This window comes from Neospora caninum, chromosome X (assembly GCF_000208865.1).
Source record: "Neospora caninum Liverpool complete genome, chromosome X".
Lineage (NCBI taxonomy): Eukaryota > Apicomplexa > Conoidasida > Eucoccidiorida > Sarcocystidae > Neospora > Neospora caninum.
The window spans coordinates 2,288,298-2,308,013 of record NC_018396.1 but is presented as its reverse complement, the minus strand read 5'-3'; the positions used below and the strand labels follow the sequence as shown (position 1 = coordinate 2,308,013).

At 55.2% G+C, this 19,716-nt stretch overlaps 2 protein-coding genes across 2 annotated transcripts; both read right to left on the bottom strand.

Moving 5' to 3' along the window:
* Positions 1-3,992: 3,992 nt before the first annotated feature.
* On the bottom strand, positions 3,993-8,808 carry NCLIV_047580 (uncharacterized protein; the record flags this gene model as incomplete). Its single annotated transcript, XM_003884309.1, has 2 exons — positions 3,993-6,298; positions 6,990-8,808. The coding sequence occupies 2 exons, from the start codon at positions 8,806-8,808 to the stop codon at positions 3,993-3,995; spliced, it is 4,125 nt and encodes a 1,374-aa protein (XP_003884358.1).
* A 4,194-nt stretch (positions 8,809-13,002) lies between these two features.
* NCLIV_047570 (putative rRNA processing protein) lies at positions 13,003-18,945 on the bottom strand (the record flags this gene model as incomplete). The annotated part of the gene is made up of 10 exons (XM_003884308.1): positions 13,003-13,032; positions 13,417-13,460; positions 13,885-13,921; positions 14,305-14,433; positions 15,597-15,644; positions 16,219-16,272; positions 16,847-16,896; positions 17,575-17,613; positions 18,346-18,470; positions 18,866-18,945. 10 exons carry the CDS (start codon positions 18,943-18,945, stop codon positions 13,003-13,005), a joined length of 636 nt encoding a protein of 211 aa, XP_003884357.1.
* Positions 18,946-19,716: the final 771 nt, after the last annotated feature.

Below are 19,716 nucleotides of genomic sequence, written 5' to 3'. Positions count from 1 at the left end.
GAGTCCCAAACGGTCGCCACAGCGAGTGGCCTTTGCCGCTGCCGCAGTGTGTGCCGACCTTGGGCTTGTTACTGGGGCTGTTCGTCGACAAAGAGAACGAAACCGGGAACGAAACCGCGTAGGACATCTATTCAGAATCTCCAATCCTGCACACCCTAGCCACTGCAAAGATGTGTTGACTTGTTTGGATCGGCTGGACTGTCATAGAAGCTTTCACCTATTCGTGGTCGTGCCGGCTACAAGTCAAACACAGCCGACAGTCTTTGAGAACCTGCCGATACACACCGCACTCGACGCCTTTACAGCGCTGCTGTATCATACCACTAACAAAAAAAGATGTCCTGTAGAAAAAAGTAGACTCCAGCACCGCCACGTGTGCACCGAAAGAACTTGAATCTTCGGATCTTTGCCCCCACAACGCCTCTCGCGACGCAACCCCAGCCTTTTGCAGTCTCGACTGCGCGTGCCTGCGAAGACCGCCTCTCGACGGGACAAGGTAACTTGAAACACCAAAGACAGAGCTAGCAATTCGTCCTCAGTGGTGCCGATGAGGTGAGCCTACGCTGAAAAGAACGATTTGTTGGATGAACAGCTGGCCAGGTTGCCAGGAAAATCCAAAAGACGGGTCTCGAGTCGGCGTGTCGAGACGCCCCATTTCGTTGAGGACCTCGCAGGTAACCGGTTCGAGGCGCAAGAAAGAAAGCACTTTCCGCAAAATGCTCCCCAGTTTAGGATGGCGTATCGGCCGACTTTCTCAACGCATTACAGTTTTCAACCTCGCCATGTGCGGCAGAAACGCCCCCCAGATGTGTTGTTTGTTTCACTGATCTCTGAAGGTTCCTGCGAGATCGAGCCCGTGGAGCCTCAGCTCCACCGAAAATCCTGGTAAAAAGCCAGCGCATTCAAGACAGCACTCGGTCTCTACTCAAATTTCTCTTTTCGAGCTGCCTCTGTTCGAGTCCACATTCATGTTCTAGATTTATCTGTGCATGAACGAACGAGTCTCTGTTTCTGTTAGTTCTCACCCAGTTAAAATTCAGCGCATCATTTTTCCTTATCACATGTGGCGGCGGCGGGTCGCCGCCGGGCCTATTCAGTGCCACAAAACTTTCCCTTGTTGTTGATTTGACGAACTATCCGCGTCACCCTGAAACGTCTATTTCTCGCCGACGACTTCCCCGGGAAAAACGCGGCTTTTTGCCTCAGTTTACAAAGGCTGACTAGGACCGAAAGGCGGCCTGCCTACTGTGAGATGTGTGCGTTTCTTCCCTTCTCCTCGTCGTTTCCTTCTTTGCTCCACTGACACGTTCCTTCATTTCGGAAGACCTGCCGATACCTTCGAGATAAAAGCGGGTTTTGGGGCCCTTGCGCACGCGGTCAGGTGTTGAAATTATCCGGTTCCATACTTGGTGCTGGCTACCACGACTTTGGAGTGCAAATGCGACTGCGGAGAAGGTGTGTGCCGAGGTCCTCGTCCACACGTTTTCCCCGCGGGGGGGACCCTCCTGCTGTGCAAAATCGTTTCGCGTCGAGGGGCGTCTGGCCCAAAAATGGGAAAAGGGAAAATCTGTGCACAACTGAGGAAGTGCTTACGCTCCGGACGGAGCAAAGTATGTGTCGGGCGTGTCCGAAACACGCGCGAGTTTCAGCAAAGCTCGAAAATAGATGCCAGAGAAAAGGCAAATACGCCAATGAAAAAACGAAACATGCACAGGGGCCACACTGTGAAGACTGTGGTACTGGAAGCGCTACACACGCACGAAGCGCTACACATGCACTCATGGAAGGCGCATGTGTGGCGGGGTTTGGGCTGCGGCGGGCGCAGAACGTGAGAGGAGCTGGAGCGCCGGAACAGAAATGCAGATTGTCAAGCAAACACGCGAGCGTCAGAGAACCGGGAGAGAAGCTCCCTTGCCGTCGGGCGGTGCACAAAACGCTAAGAGCAGACTGCCATCGCAGAGCCCCCGGGCGGGGGACCCTAACCCGACACACCAACGACGTGAACAGAAACAGTCCCCTGTGCTCGAAACAGAAAGGTTCCACCGGTCAAAGCAGTGCAAGGCAAAACGCTGGGTAACTGCACACGGTTAACGGAACATCCGGCCATTAACATGCACCGACAAGCGACACCGAATCACGCACACATAGACAGTTGTGAGTGCCTGCCGCGAACGTCTCGACCCTGTACGAGAAATGCACTGGGTACAAAATTTGAGGGCCTGGGCCTTGCACTGACGTCCAGCTGAGCGAGGATTTCCGCTTACTTTGGGGCGGGCGACGTGAGTTCTCTCACAGACAAGAGACACACGAGAGAGCGGGCGAAATGTACGCCTGCAGGTGTGCTGCACTGCCTGTTTCCTCTTCCTTTTCTGTACGCCCGTTCGTGACGCGCGCCATCAAAGGCCTTGAACGCCGCAAACGCGGCTGCCTTTTGCGCGACGGCCACCTCCCACGGATACAGAACGCCAGGTGATAAAAAAAGAGGAGCTGACGAAAACGCCGCAACGGGCCTCGCTCCCCGTCGAGTGCGCGCGTCTTCACAGGCGGGCTCGCGCTCTCCAAGCGTCCGACAGAACACACAAAACATCCACAGCGAAGGCTCGCAGGCGTGCCTGCCCCCGTAATGGGGTCAGATGGAAAACTGGCGGAAGAAAGACAGCCCAGGTCACAGCACCGAGGATCGACGGGTGTACATACAGCTGGACAAAGCGCAGTTGTGAAACGTCACCGCGCAGCCGCCGCGACAGGCGTACAAAAAATGAGATCGGCAAGCGCCAGATTCAGGTCCGCGCTCGACTGGCACTTTTGGTGCATTGAACATCATGCAAACAACGACAAGGCCGGACCACGCACGGAACGTTTCCTCGCACGGTTGGGTTCGAGTGCGTCGACGCACAGACAGAAACCGCCACGAAAACACTGACAAATAGTCGACACACTGGGGTCTCTGGGCGCCCTCTGCAGATACAGCCGACCCCCCTCCAGACACCCGGTAGTAGGAACGAGGCAAGGAACGGGGTTCTCCACGTCATCTCGCCTCTGGAAACAAACCCGCACGCGTTTTTCTCTGCTCAGTTGCAGAGAAACGCGAGGCAAGACGCCATTTCGCGCAGTGCGTATGCTTGCTCGGTTCCTCGTCAGGTGCAAAAGCCACATCTAGTGTAGCACACCGACGAGACCTCGCCGTACGCTCTCCGCTTACCTTTGGCTGTCACAGGGATATCTCCACGTCTCCACGCGTGAGTTTCGGGAAAAACGGAACCGCTTCGCGTGAAAGCGTCGTCGCGTTCGCTGTGCTACCCTGTGGCAGGAAAGACGGAGCAGCAAATCATGGACACCTCCCTGTTTCACTCCACTGAACGACATCAAGTAGACACCGTCAGCCTACGAAAAGGGACAAGGGGAGAACATCTCTTGCATCGCTTTTTGCATCGCGCGGCGGCCTCGCCGTTCTCGCTACCATGGGGAGAGGTTGCGCGACAGCTAGGAAACGAAGTCGTCAGACGCGCGCACAAGGTTTCAGTTGCCGCGAGTGTGGAGCGCCACAGGAGACGTCGCTGTCCATCGTGTCCACGGGTGACGCTTTGCGCCTTGGGGAAAAGCACAGGCTTCCATATATAGAGCTGGCATTTTGCCGTCCTTCCCAGTATTTTCTGGGACCCCGACGTCCACTTTTTGTCGCCGATCGAGAGTCTGTTTGGTCCTGTTGTCGGCCAAGAATTCTCCATTTCTCGCTCTCTCCGTCGCGTCTCTTGCCGGACAGCATTCTCGGAAACGCATCGCCTTTTGTTCTTGTCGCCTTTTCCCCACCACCTCTCTCTCAGCTTTCCTCTGCATGCGGCCGTCGGGCCCCAGCGCTTGGCAGCCCCATCCGCGCCCACGCCCACCACAGTCACGTTTCGCGTGGGAGCGACACGAGAGCGCCCCGAGGAAGAGACAGCACAAAACAGCGTGAGCGTCGAAGAGAAGGAAGAACAGCGAACAGTGGCCAGTCATGCAGCTGAGCGGGGCGAAGGGCTGCAGGGCGGAAACGGAAGGTGCGTCGGGTCCGCGGGCACGCTCGAATGCGAAGAGGCGACGCTGCCCAGGGGCGAGACCGGCGAATATGAAGGGAAGAAGCAGGAGGGAGACAGCGGATGGGTGGCAGGGACAAAAGCTGGGAAGAAGATGCTCTGGGGACTCGGGGGAAAGAAGACGCCGGAGAAAACCGATGGAAAGCCGTGGCAGAGGAGGTGTGAGGCGAAGCCTGCTGGCGACCGCGCGAGGGCAGGACACGGCGACACATGAGGCCCTAGCGAGGAAGGTGGAGACCCGGCGACACAGCCCGAGGGGCGCGCGCCACCGCTGCGCAGGTGTTTTGACCTGTCCTCTGAGAGCTTGTCAGACCCATCTCGCGACGCCCGAGGCGTCTTCAGCCTCTCCAAATCATCCTGACCCTCTGAGGACTCCGTACTCTCTCTCCGGCTCTCCACTGCGTCCTGTCCTGCGTCGTGACTTTCGGTGGGAACCGGCCCTTCGAGATCGGCGACCGGTGACAGCGAAGTTGGTTTCCTCCTTGCTGTCTCGTCGAGCTTCCTCTGTTCGTTGCCACGTCGCCCCTCCTCGCTCTCTCCACCCTGAGGCTCTTTCCTCGCCTGTGTCCCTTGTTCGCAGCCCCCGGGCGGCGCATGCTCTTCCTCTGCGCCAGAGCCTGCGGATTTTCCCTCGCCTTCGCGCGGCTCTTTGTTCGCTTCAAACTCTTCGCCTAGTCGCCCCTCCTCTCCCTCGCCGCTTCTCTCTTCCCGCTCGCTCTCTCGCTCCAACTCCTGCGCGCCGTCGCCGCCGTCGACGGAGCCGTAGGTCGACGGCGAGCGGCTCGCCTCCGGTCTCTCTGTGGAGGCGGAAGAGCCCGAGGCTGCACGCCCAAAAAGGACGGGAGACTGGCAGGCTTCGGCGACAGGAGAGGAGCAGAGAGGGAAGGGGGAAAAGGGCGAGAAGATCTCCGCCGAGGGCTGAACATTTGGCACAGGAAAACTCGCGATAGAGGAAGGAAACGGCGAGAACGGAAAACCCGGCGGGAAGCAGCCGGGACCAATCACCGGGCCTGGGAAGCCGAGTGGGGAAACATCGCAGGACGCCCCCACAGACTCACTTCGCGTCTGCCGCGCGGCACTCTTCTTGAGTTCCTCGATCGGCCGAGAAGACGGTCCCAGCTCGGGCTTTCCATCGCCGTCGCTTCGGGGCTCGATCTTGCATGCACAGACAGAACCCTGGACGGACGAGGCGAGAGAGACAGAGGTCGAAGCGAGAGGCGGGGCATGAGCGTTGCCCGAAAAACAGCCGTTGCCTCGCTGACAGGGTCGCCAGTCTTCTCTTCTCTCTGCCGGTGGTTGGTCATCGCCTGTCTCCGGAGCAGCGAGGGAGGCGCGCTTCTCGGCGGTTCTCTGCCGCGACTGGTCCCCCTCGCCTCTCTGTGAGGCGTCCGCGTTCTCCCGGCTTTTCTGTTCGCCGTCGCCGCGGCGCTTCACGTCCTCGCGCGAACTGCAGCTCGTGTTTCGGTCGAACGACGGGAAGGGGGTGAAGGTGATCCATCCGTAGGGAGTGACGCAAGTCGCCGGCGGGGCCTGGCCAGCGCCCGCCTCCGAGTAGACCGCATGCGCAGCTTCGCTCCCCTTGGGCTTCTCTGGAACGCCCGCGTGGGACCTTTCCAGGGAGAAAAACCTGCTGAGCTGCGCCGAAGGCTGGAAGGGTGCGGCTGCGCATGAGTTCGGGGGGTACGTACACCAGACAGGCTGCGCACCGGGAGAGCAGAGACCGGCCGGGCCAGAAAAGGGCGAAGCGAAGCAGAACAGCGGGGCCGAAAACGCATAGGGAGACAGGGAACGCGCTGCCGAGGCTGCAGGCGCCTGCACCACGGAGAAAAGCCATGGTGCAAAGCTCGGATGAAGCGACGACTGCCCGGGCGCTGTACCCGCAACATTTCCCACGCAGGCCCCCGACGAGCTCAGCGCGCCTCCCTGGGATTCCGCAGCAGACGCAAAGGATGCGCCCACGGCAGAGGAGACGCAAGGGACGTGGCGCTGACTCCCGGGGCCTGCAAGGCCAGCGGAAGCGAACCCTGGAGCTTCGCCGCTGCCGTCTTGAATGTGAGACGCAGCCTTCTCGCTGCCGGGCGACGCAGCCGACAGTGGCCCAGGCGCCCCTCCAGCGCTCAGTTGCCCCTGCTGCTCCATCTCCAGTCGCGCCGCAACCGCCTTGGCACGGGCCAACTCGTGTCCGTACACCTTCGTGGAGAAGTACTTCTTTAGAACCCGTCCGCCTGAACCAGGAAGCAGACGATCCACGAGACATCCACAATGACCTGGCACGACACACACGACTGTAATGCACACACTCGGACGCCGCGGCGCAGGACGCAACAGATGGAACGCTGACGCATTCGAGAAGGTCGGCGCAGACGCGTGAGCCTAAGACCAGCGGAAAGCCGTCGCCGCTTCGCGACTGTCGCCAGTTCAGTTCTATGATGATCATCCACCGCGTCCCCGACACCGACGCCCTGAAGGCCGTTTTCCTTAGGAAGTTCCTCCAGCCTTGGCTACTCCCCCACACGCGCGGGTGTGCCAGGCGAAACCTACGTCGTGTCGTTTTCTTGAAAGCTGGGAAAATCCACGGCGCATGCACATCCCAGTCGAATGCACGCCGTCGGACAAAAGTGTGCAGCATTTGCCTTCCTCGAGGCTTCTAAAGTGTATCGAAATGGTAGAGGGATCCCTATACGTTCTTGGCGTGCACGCGCCGCTGCAAATCGAAACCTACGCTTGTAAGATGAATTTCGATCTAAAGAAACAGCGATACCATACAAGGGTCCCCGGAATCGAGTCATCCTGAGCGGTCTCGACACCGTGCAAACACAATCGGCTTTGGATCCGGAAAACACAGACATTCAAGATCTAAACCCATCCACAGCACAGTACACACACCGCCGAAAACTTGACATAACCGCCTCTTACCTTGAGTATAACGCGCAACCCAGGAGCGATCGTAGCGGCTGTAGTGAACCCCGAGGCGTTTCTCCGCAGTTCCCAGGGCGGCAGCAGCGGCGCCGTCTTTTCCGTGTTCAATGCCTCGTCTCCGTTCGCACGTCTCTGTCTCCTCTCCTGCCTCCTCCCCACCCCTAGCCTCTACCTGGTCGCCGTCATCTCCAGTCTGCAACCCGCCCCGCGACTGTCTCTCTTCGCCCTCTGCCTCCTGTGCGCGGAGCCGCCCCACAGTTCCCTTCGGTTGCCGGGCGTCGGTGGCCCAAGGGGACGGTTGGCCCACGCGCGGGCGCTGCACAGCGCTCCCTCGGTCCCCCCGGCTGGTCCGGGTCACTGGGGGCTCTCTTTCGAGAGACAGTTGAGATCCCACTCGGCCCGCCGCAGAGCAAAACGCCCCGTAGAAAAGAGGCTGGTCCGAGTGCGCTTGCGTTGCGGCCGAGTCGTCTTCGCCACCTTGCAGGGGGAGAGACGCCGAGCGGCGTTCGTGAGTCCAATCATTTTCGGAGAGCCAGGCGAGCGCGTCGCTTCTGGGTTGTTCGCTTCTTTCGTCTTTGTCGACGAAACTGGAGGCAGAGAGGCGAGTCGGATGGGGGGACTCTTCTCCATCGAACTCGCGTTCCCGCTTCAAATAGAGGAGTCCGAGGCTGACCATCGTCTGCAGTTCTTCGCGGAGGGCGTTCTGCGCAGAGACATCGACTGCGGATGCCACAGACCCGCACTCGTCTGTTGGCGACTGCGACCGGCCTCGCAGCTCTCCAGACGGACTGCGCGAGGAGCCCTCCAGACCGACCTGCACCACAGTGGGCGAACCCACGCGCGAGGGGTCTCGGGACCTAGAGGCCGGAGACATCGACCCTATGCCCGTGTTCGGGGCTGCGGTCGAGTGGGAATCGGCACCCGCGCCCGAAGGGGTTGTCGAGACACTCGACCCCATCACCGTGGAGGGAAGACCACAGTCAGAGGAGAAAGACCTATGGAAGGAAGCCGTCTGCCTGCTCGAGGCTGTCCCGCCATGGCCACATGCGGTGGTGTCGACGCTGCTGCAGCGCGAGCTATAGGTTGCCATTCTCCTGACGCTGTCCAAGCCGTCCGTGAGGAGCGAGAGAGACTGAGAGGTCGGAGGCTCGGCACACGTCTTGCTCGACTGTGCTTGCATCGCCGAGCTCGCCTCCACGTCTCCCAGCGCCGGCTCTGGACCGCCGAGAAGAAGCGCCTCGAGCGAATCAGAGGCGTCCCCGGCTCCACCGGACTCGCCCTCTCTTCCGGAGTCCCGGTCGGCACCGCGTCGCCTCTTGGTCCTCCGTTTCTCGTCGTCTAACGCTCTTTCTGGGACTCTCCCCACTCCTAGCTCGTGCCCGGTGTCATCCTGGTTAAGCCTGTCGTCGTTATTTCTCCCCACTCCGCCGCCTCTCGCTCGCCCTTCTTCCCCGCTGTCGCGTCTGAGGCCTCTCAGCTCTTCTTCCGGTCTTCCGGCACCGCCTTGACCTATAGCATGGGAGCTGCAGGGAAGTGCAGTTGCCTCGCCCTTCCCTGCATGTCTTCCGTGAGAGCCGAGGGTTTTCTTCGCGGGTCTTTGATCTCCCTGTCGCTCTGAGGAGCTCGCCAGAGAGGGCGGTCTACGACGTCTCCCAGGCGTGGAGCCACCGGTGGCCTCACTGACGCCGTCCCCCATTTGTCCCTGATGCCGGTCACCCAAATTTCCTGTCGCGTTCTCGCCAGGAGATACGGGGCATCTGATGAGACCAGTCAACATGATCTCGGCGTCGTCTCCGCCCCAACCCCACTCTGGCATTGGCCGGCCGTCCCTCTGCACGGGTCGTTCCGCGAGGCAACCAATCGCCCTTGTGGAAACGTCCAGTGAAAAGCCGGAGCAAAGCGATCACTGCATGGAGATTGGGCTGCGGAATGGGACACAACTCAGAGGGCTTCTTTGAGCGCTGGAGCTTTGAAAGCCGACGCTGGCGCCCCAGGGGCTGTACTTCACGAAATCCCCCTGTGCGAGTTGCTCCTGGAAAACGGCAGCCAGGCTTTTTCGCCTGCCTCACATATAGACTTTGGGATCACAGAGGATACCAAATCCCCCCTCTGAGCTTCCACGCTGGTATACACATAGACTCGTATAGATGTGTGTACATCCACAAACAGCATTACATGCAGACGCCGACGCCGGTGGCGCTTCTTCTTTGGAAGGCGTCGCGTAACGTCTATCAAACGTTCCCGGACGTGTATACAAATAATTCTGGGCGCCTTCTCCGGTGCATCCCACTGCGTTGTGTTATTTTAAAGGTAGAAAAACCTAGGTAGTGAACGTGGGCACGATGTGCAAAAACGTCACGCGAACGACTGTGCCATCGGCGTCCCTCGGAAAAAAGTTTTCCTCTCTGTTCATGTCGATCCTTCCATGGTGTTTGACATGATGAAGAAAACCCGCCGAGGCCACTTCTCTGTATGATGCCAAAAATGGAGGAGGCAGACGAAATCAAGTAAGAGGGGCATCTCACGCGCACGGGGGGAGGGGGGGGGCAACGCAGCTGTTTTCCCAAACGCGTGCACAGATGCTGCTTTGTCCTAAAGTCCTCTCGAGGGTGCGCATGTGCATGAATAGGCACAACAACCTGTGTAGACCAACATGAACATCGTTTACGGTCAAGCACTCACATCCGCCAAAACTCATATATAAACGCATGTGTAGCACGCTCGCGCACGCCGGGCACACGCAGACTAATGCGCCTAGTGTGTTCGTCCATGGCCGGGGGCCGCGTGGTGCCTCGGGATCTTTCCAGAGGAAGAGACCTCTTGAGAGGCCCTGCTCAGGCAGCAAGCGCAAACAAAATCCTCGCCGAAAAAGAGAACTCAACAAAACATAAGAGCGCTGCAAAGTGGCGTACGTGGGGAAAAGCATTGGCGATCTTTCGCCGCCATTATATACCGGCGCGCTCCACTGGACTCACTTGCTGGTACGTGCCCACACACGGCGTTGCATCGGTTGGACCAGGCGGTGCCTCACCACGTGGGGTTTCCCCCGCCGCCTTTTCCCTTTTTCCGTACAGAACGCATGAAGCAAAGAAGCAAACTCATGGCCAAAAGGCGAAAGAATCCGCGAATCCCGCGAGAAAGCACAAACATTTACTGCGTTCTCTGAACTCTGGCAGAAACCAGACCCCATTCAGCCTGCGAAAGAAAACAGGACTGCGACACAGTGTCTCTCCCGTCCAACCGGTGGTCGCGCGGTCCGAACACGGAAGGAGGCGTACGCGAAAGGGAGAGAGGGAGCTGGTGCGAGAACGCAACCCGCGACTGGAGTCACCTTCGCCACTTCCCCTCCCGCCTGGCCATCCAGCTGCCCTCTCGAGAGTATGTACTCTCCAACTCAGAGATAACCTGATGGACAACTGTCACTTTCCTGTGCTATCGTATTTGGTCGGATCTCAGAGACTGCGAACGCACCTCAGGCGAAAATGGCAGAGACGAGCTGCGGGCCATGTTACTTTTCCTGCCCACAAATCCGAATCCACGCGTGAAACCTGCTGTGTGACCGAACATGCCCTTACCGTCGAGTCTGAATGGTTAGATGGAAAAGTACACTTCGTGTAGTATCCTGGCATGTTGGGGAAACGCAGATTGAACAGGTGTTACAGAACTACTCGCGACAACTCGGGTTTAAGCCAAGCGTTATCTGGCGGGGTGCGCCGACACGGTGGGGCCAGCGGGTGCCGCCGCCAGTATACCAGTTCCCTGAGCAGAATTCTGTGATTCGGCGGTCTTCCGTTCCGTTTACGTCGATGCCATTTCAGAGAGACCGTTTCTCTTCATTTTGAGAGCTATATCTGAGAAATCTAGCTTCAATGAAGAGGTATCCACGGGCCGTCTCGTTGCCGGGGCAACAATCAAAGGTTCCGTACGCCCAGATAAAACTTGCCTAGTTCGAGAGTACCTAGGATCCCGAAAAGGGGAAAAGAACCGGTGTTTTACCTTCTTCGTTGTAAGCAGAGAGATGGCAGAATCGTGTCTCCCCGTATCTCGTTTTCTAGTTTTGCAGCCCTGATGCCAGCTTCTCTCGTGCTCGCGGGCAATGCACGACAGGTGACCTATTTGTCCACCGCACCCTAGAAAAGTATCTTCTTGTTTGAGTCTGGGAACATCGGATGTTCACTAACAGTGGGGATGTGTGTATTTTTGCCGCCGAGGGATGCATTCCATCTGTTTTTCATTTTCCATTGCAGATACCGCGGCGAGTTTCACAGCGTCGCAGGTGAAATGCGGGGGGGGGGGGGGGGAAGCGTCTTCGCAAGCGAGTTACCTCTATTTATCGTAGTGTGGTTCAATTGGCTTTGACGAACAGGGATGACTCGTGATGATGAGTTCTCCAATGGCAGGAACCTGCTGCAGACTGGGAGAAAAAGAACACCGAGAACACATCCGATGTGGAATAATTTTTGTCAACACTTCTAGCAAATGCCTTCTACTATTGATCAAGTCGAACTAGTACACACGCATACCCTATGAGACTCCAAATACAAGGTTTGCTCTCCACAGCTTCCCATGCATAAAATAATCTTCCGAACTACAGATCATCTCGTTAGAAACGTATGCAACAGACACCTCCAGAGACACAACGCAGCCGCTGGCCAGCCCTTGTCCGAGTGTAATGGGAGCGCGGACAGGCAACCGTAATCGACATCAATTTGCTTCATGCAACAGGCAAACTTTTACCCGCGTCCTCCTACAGAGAGTTTGAAAGCCAGGCACACTCATGATATCAGCCAATGATCAGCGTGCGGACAGCTCCTCGGGCAGCGTTGTCGACTGCCACCGCAAACAAATGCAACAGCAAAGTCTCGTACAGCTGCCTTTGGGTCAATTGTCCTGCCGCTTCTTTCAAATGCTGGGTCAGGAGTGCTCTCCGCTCAGTACTTGGAATAATGATAGAAGTCTGTTAAGCTTGTGGTACAAATCCTATCTCCCGGATCTAAGCGGCGTGGAAAGTCTTCGTGTAATCATCTATACACTGTTTCTCGAAAAGTGTGCCCTGTGGCACAAGGAAGTAAGCAATCGGCTCCGGAAGCGAATACGAGACGCCTTCGAGCCGGACCTGGCGTGCAAGTCACAAGTGTGTCAGAAAACGTCACGGAGTCTGCATATACCGAAGACTTTAAAAGTTTTTTATTTCTGTATTCCTTATTTCCAAGACGTCAGGACCGCCCTATGTCAATAAAGGAGATTAGATACGCTCATTAGACAGCGGCACAGCCTACAAATGTTTTAAGAACACCCACGCTCACTCTACGGCGATTGTGGTGCGCATTCTCTGCCCCTCCTTGCGCTGCCGTGTAATGAAACACGGACGACGAAAAGGCAATGTTTTCACAACGTTATACAGATAGTTATCACTCAAAAAGCACGGCTTGTAAAAATACTACACAACAGGTACGTTGTAAAATACACGAATTCCCTTCTCGATGAAAGTTACTCTGTCTTCATTCTCTATCCCCTGGTTTTGTGATCAGTCACTGGCGCCTGTCTTCCCCATACCGACACGACTATCCCACGACAACTTAACCATGCATACGGCTCTATATAGTTTCACTGACGTCGCTATCCTCGCCAGAAACGTCTTTGCTGGACCATCTCCCTTTCTTGCTGCGGACGTCCCCAGTCGTGGTGTCGTGAACTAGCTGGTTCCTTCAACAAGACAATACCATCCCTAGGCATTTCCGTAGATGCACTGACAAAACAACGCTATTGAAAGGGCGCTCCTTCTTCCCTGGAACAAAATGCTGTACCTCGGACACCGTGCATACCCTGAAGGCAGAAGGACGCCCGCCTCTTCCGTGCCTTGCAACACTCACAATGCTGTTCGAGCGAGAAGCTCTACACTGCCGCCTCACCACTTAGAGCACGATTCAGAAGACCACGAGATATACGATTGATTTATACGGAGAACCATTAAAATGTCGGAATTGTGAAGATTTATGAACTGCGACGACTACTGTGACCCTCGCTCTAGGTGTATGTCCTGATAACAAACAGACGGCACCGTACACAAGCTTTGTCAGATCTAGCAACCGAGCGACTCTTGTCACCGGTATATGGCGCTAACTTTCCTTTATCGGGGAACATATCACAAGAACACCTGGAGGGGGGGGGGTGAGCTCTGGGACACACTGGCAACTACTCTTGGGCAAGACGCAGCTTTCGACATACTCTGCACAAGCCAGGGAGTGTCTCAAACGACAGCCGTATTCCCTGGTAACTTTCACACATGATCGTAAGTTCCTATCCATTCAAACTCCAAATGGATCTGAAGCCATCGGAAACAGAATTCCCAGCTATGAAGACTGCACCTGAAGTGGCGAAGCACGGGAAGCGCGATGCTATCAACTTCTGCTCTCGGACCTACTTTTTCCCTTGTGTCCCTCAATCCCGTCGGATGTAGTTGCCCCACTGTGAATTTCCGAACATGACAAACAAACAAACTACAACGGTGACAGCGTCTTCTGTTATCTTCATATCGATATTCCTCAGCGTGGGTTCTTTGAAGAAGGCAATGTTACCGCTAGTGCGTAAGTTCACGTTAGAGTTCATGAAACACATACTCTGGTCATCGAAACAGAAGAGGTGATGCAGGGGCTCATCGATGCCACCAACAATAGCACTCCACATGAAATTCCCTGTTCACCTGGCTTAAGAAGACGCCACAGAGCCAACGTAACAGCGAAACGGTTCACAGATAATGGAGAAAACTGGAGCAAGCGAGTTTCTTTTGTGCATATCACAGTCTACAGTCTCAGTTACGGACGCGCTATGATGGGTACGGCTCACACTGATTGAGAAACCGAGGCACGGAGGAGTGCGGAAATGCTTACACTGTTCAGAGTTTCTATAACGGACGAAGGCACGTAATCCTGCACACCAAACGACACGCAATCCCAAAGCATCATCAGGGCCCTACAGGGCCAAACCTGTGTTGACGATATCCTGGTCCAATGCATGAACACCGCTCCATTCTGATAGCTAGTGCCATCTCCCACCAAACTAACTGATATCGAAAACCACCTACTGCAGTCACCAGTTGGGTACGCGGAACTCGACCCCAATTTCTGTGAAAAGAGGAACGGACATGGGCATGTAGTCTATCTGAAGCCCTGTGTCCTGAATGGTCTTTTGACTGCCAAAAACAGTTATTCCCTCTACCATATCTTCCAGGATACGCCTGGAAAGACACCCATCTTGAGCAGGCGATGCGTAACCGTAAGCACTTTTCGAAGTGGGATTTGACGCAACTTACTAGCATCCTCCTCATGTCGGGCAGGGGTATAACCGGCATCGTCTCGGTGACTTGGTCGTCCGGACCTCGTAACCAGCTTAGTTGGGGCAGCAGGGGTACGAACGGAGCCGGGCCCTCTTGTTCGTTTCCCTGAGTACACAAGGGATCGCATGGCATTAACAACAGAAATACAACAGCATAATACCCACCCAGGCATATGCCGCAGAAAAATATGTGTGATCCACACAGTCGCGTTTACGATCTCTCTACTGTGCCGTTAGAGCATTACATGCTCAGGAAGCTTGCCGGCAGCCCCCAAGCCGGGGCTCCTGATGACGCTGGCAAGACGGTTTCATGCTGTCCCCGGTCCTGCCCAGCCTGCGTCAGCAACCCAGTGGATAAATCAGCCATTCTCTCCTGTATATGAGAAAATATTTTAATAAAACACCCAGAATATCCCACCCAGAAAGCAAACCCAAAATGGGCTGCCCCCCCAAACAGTTGGCCGATCTTGCTGACCAAAAGAGCCACGGAAAAGAGGACATCAGAAGAAAATCCATACAAACCTGCACACCACACCCGCCTTAGCTGAGGAGAGGTTTCGTAAGCCTCGTCACACCATTTCCCCGTCAGCGCATCAGCGATATGAAAGCAACAGTCAGCCGAGGCATGCGGGAAGGCAAATTGTACCCCCTCCCAGCAATGCCACAGTTCCCTCCGCCGGTGGCAATGCCTGCATTAAACACGAACCGTAACCGTCAAACAGAAAGCCCATGTCAATCCGAAACTGAAGTTTTCCCCTCCGTTGCCAACAAGGTAAGCCAATGCTCCCGAGCAGCACGAAGGCTTCCGCGTGATGCACGTCCCAACGCCAGGGCAGATAGTCCATCGTCTCCATCCAAGGATCCACTACAGAACAGAAACAAAATGGTGCTCGACCCCCATCATGCAACACTGCCAGAAACATCTTCCGTTTACCCTTGCCAGGGCAGCTCGTTGTCTGTCTTCCCCCTCAGGAAGTCCCTCGCCTCCGAACACCCGAGTATGGTGCCGATGAAGATGAGAGAGATACGTAAACATGAATCTCGAAGCACTGGATGTTTCTCCGCAAACACGAGTCTCTTCCTCACAAAAAAAATCAGAAGGCCGCAATAACGATTTGTTGAAATTCTCAGCGACATACCGCCACCACGTGGCTGACAAATATGACGAGCGACGCAGTGCCACAGCGGAGATACGATCTGCATCGCTGCCTTACCGTTATAGAGTACGATAACGGAGAAACGAGCGCCCCCAACAAAAACTATCCTTACCGGGAAGGGTGCACCATTACGATATTCCCTTGCTTGACCCGGCGGAGGCTGAATCAAACACGAACCGTAACCGTCAAACAGAAAGCTCATGTCAATTCGAAACTGATGCTGTCCCCTCAGATGCCAACAAGAAAAGCCAACGCTTCAGCGAAGAAGGAAGGCTTGCGCGTGATGCACGTCCCAACGCCAAAGCAGCGAGCCGATCGTCTCCATCCAAGGATCCACTACAGCACAGAAACAAAATGGTGCTCGACCCCCATCATGCAACACTGCCAGAAACATCTTCCCTTTACCTTGCCAGGGCAGCTCGTTGTCTGTCTTCCCCCTCAGGAAATCCCTCGCCTCCGAACACCCGAGTATAGCGTCGATGAAGGTGAGATACGTAAACATGAAACTGGAAGCACTGGATGTTTCTCCGCAAACACGAGCCTCTTCCTCACAAAAAAATCAGAAGGCCGCAATACCGATTTGTTGAAATTCTCAGCGACATACCGCCACCACGTGGCTGACGAATGTGACGAGCTATGCAGTGCCACAGCGGGGATACGATCTGCATCGCTGCCTTACCGTTATAGAGTACGATAACGGAGAAACGAGCGCCCCCAACAAAAACTGTCCTTACCAGCACGAAGACAGCATTAAACAATTCCCCAGCTCCCGCCGCCAACGTCCTTGCCTGGATCAAACGCGAACCGTGACCGTCAAACAGAACGCTCCTGTCAATCCGAAACTGAAGTTTTCCCCTCTGTTGACAACCAGATAAGCCAATGCTTCGGAGCAGCACGAAGGCTTGCGCGTGATGCACGTCCCAACGCCAGGGCAGGTAGCCCATCGTCTCCATCCAAGGATCCACTACAGAACAGAAACAAAATGGTGCTCGACCCCCATCATGCAACACTGCCAGAAACATCTTCCGTTTACTCTTGCCAGGGCAGCTCGTTGTCTGTCTTCCCCCTCAGGAACTCCCTCGCCTCCGAACACCCGAGTATAGCGTCGATGAAGGTGAGATACGTAAACAAGAAACTGGAAGCACTGGATGTTTCTCCGCAAACACGAGCCTCTTCCTCACAAAAAAAAATCAGAAGGTCGCAATACCGATTTGATGAAATTCTCAGCGACCTACCGCCACCACGTGGCTGACAAATATGACGAGCTATGTCCAACAGCGGACATACGATCTGCGTCGCTGCCTTACCGTTATAGAGTACGATAACGGAGAAACGAGCACCCCCAACAAATTCTATCCTTACCCGATCCAGGGAACCATTAAGATATCCCCGAGCTCGATGCGCCCTGGTGCCTGCCTGAATCAAACACGAACCGTAACCGTCAAACAGAAAGGTCATCTCAATTCGAAACTGAAGTTTTCCCCTCTGTTGCCAACAAGAAAAGCCAACGCTTCCGAACAGCACGAAGGCTTCTCCGTGATGCACGTCCCAACGCAAGGCAGATAGCCCATCGCCTCCATCCAAGGATCCACTACAGAACAGAAACAAAATGGTGCTCGACCCCCATCATGCAATACTGCCAGACACATCTTCCCTTTACCTTGCCAGGGCAGCTCGTTGTCTGTCTTCCCCCTCAGGAAGTCCCTCGCCTCCGAACACCCGAGTATGGTGTCGATGAAGGTGAGATACGTAAACATGAAACTGGAAGCACTGGATGTTTCTCCGCAAACACGAGCCTCTTCCTCACAAAAAAAATCAGAAGGCCGCAATAACGATTTGTTGAAATTCTGAGCGACATACCGCCACCACGTGGCTCCGAATATGACGGGCTATGCAGTGCCACAGCGAGATACGATCTGCATCGCTGCCTTACCGTTATAGACTACGATCACGAAGAAACGAATGTCCCGCTCCCCCCCCCCCCCGGTATGCTGCGCAAGTCGGCCGTTGGTAATAAAACACGCTGCTCCCGCAACTGCACCGGGCTCATTAAGGCCTTTCGAGCTGCGATGGTGTTTGGATCTACTTACCGCCCTTCGTGGGAACCCGCGCAGGACAGGTTGTTGACCCTACGCACACAAGAGCGGTTTCCCGGGCACATATAATAATCTCCGCCTCTCCAATGCCTTGAAGTTTGTGAAATAGTCCCCCCTGTAAAACTGGGTTCCCCCCTATCTTCCCTTTTTAAAACAACTGGCAGCACGAATGCACTGTTGCCGTCGCCGCCGAAGTCAAACTTTGGAGGCGCACGACGCAGCCCGTGTACGAGACGCACATGCATCGTCTTAACAACCCAAGCATGACGTCAAGGACTGGACGTCGGAGTCACTTACTGGCTGTGGCCTGGTAACAAACGAACAGCAGGTGAGGGCTCTTGTGTGAACTGCCACAATCGTGTGACTGCTTAAAATCCGTGGTACCTTGAAACATGGGGGTAAGACTTACTCTGCTCCTCTGTCTGAAGCACATACACGAAGAGAAAACAAAAACAACATGTTACGAACAGATGAAGAACACATGGCACCGGAGCAACTGCCCTGCACGATCGCACGCAGGATTACACTAGCAACAACGTATGAGAAAAGCAGTGCCCCAGCGGGTACGAACTGTCAACGCACCACAGATAAATATACGAAACTCAAATACTGTTTGTCATGGAAGGAGAGAAGCACGCATTGGTCAACGCCTTAGAGATGCTCTCCACTCGTGCCCCATGAGCAAAAAGACGGTTACTTCCAAGAGCCCCGAAGGAAGTCACCTCTCCGACCTTCAAGCAGTTCAAGCATTATTCTTCGTCTTACACATATTTAAGGCAGCCCGGCCAGCTTTCGCTGTTATTCCAAGGGCCGCGGCTCCAATCAGGGCCATAGTCCCCCATTTGAGAGCCTTGCCCCAAATGCCTGTCCTTGACGACGTATTAAACGTGCTGAAGCAACAGAAACAAAAAGGTAGCGGAATGGACCTCTCATGCCTCAGCTGATCCAACATGATCCAGGACATCACCGCCCCATACACAAAAGTTGACTGTCCTTTCAGCGGGGAAATATCTGGCAACACTAATTGCTGCAACATATGCCTCATCGGGACAAACTGCAACGGCAGTAGACCCCTGGCTGTCCGGATATATGCTGGCCATCTCCGTCCAAATACCAATGAAAAAAATCGTCCTTCGTTTTCTCGCCAGTGCACATCGTACCCAACACTGCATCAAACGCTTCCCAGTCACCCATCTTGCTCGTACGACACCGCTACGACTGCCAGCCGCTCTCCTCTGTACCGCCTGACAAACCCGGTCCCAATCTAGGTAAATAAAGCACGTACATTCCCCGCGTTCTCTTTGTAGGCCGTCTCCAAATGAAATCCTCCTCTATATCATCGTTTATCACGTTGTCGTACGCCATCTTCCAGATTCATTCTCAGGGCGAGTTCAGCCACTCCAAATCCCTTGAATTTACACTCGGCTTTTCTGACCAGACCACCAAAGTCAATGCGGGAAAGACTCAACGCAGGACATCGTTAGCCGATACTACACGAACTCCGCCCATCACTGGCGGCAGAAATATAAAGTTTGAAATGGGGAAACGTGTTTCACCGGGTCTTGACGCGTTGCACGAAAAGCTATTGCGACGCCACCGGCAACACAAGGGGGGGGGCATAACCCACACAGTGACACGTACCACACGGAATTTCTCTCGTCTCTCCAAAGTGTGTAATTGTAAGCCAATAGGATGAAACAAGGAAAAACTTGACGGACGGCCTTCAGGAGATTATGGGGGGGCGTGACTACGTCGTTTTCCGGAATGGCTTCTGCGCGTTGTTGTACGTTCGTCTCGATCGCCGTCATGAAGTGGAAGAATACGTCTACGCTACACTGCTTCAGCGACACACGACGCGTGCTCTCGCCTTTTCGTAAGCTGGGGCGTTGACAATCGCGGCGCCGCAGTTATTGGGGGAACGACGTCAATCCTTCTACAGAGCCAAGGAGGCGAGCCGTACAATTGTAGACGTACCGATAGTCAAGATCCGAGAAGAACAACTTGTGTCTGCCGACCGATACATTTCACTACGAGAGTTACCACAGGAAGGAGGACGTGCTCCGTAGTATTTTTGCGTCCGTGTGATGCTGCATGATCAGAGGATGTGGTGCTACGTGATCGTCACGTGGTTTGCGA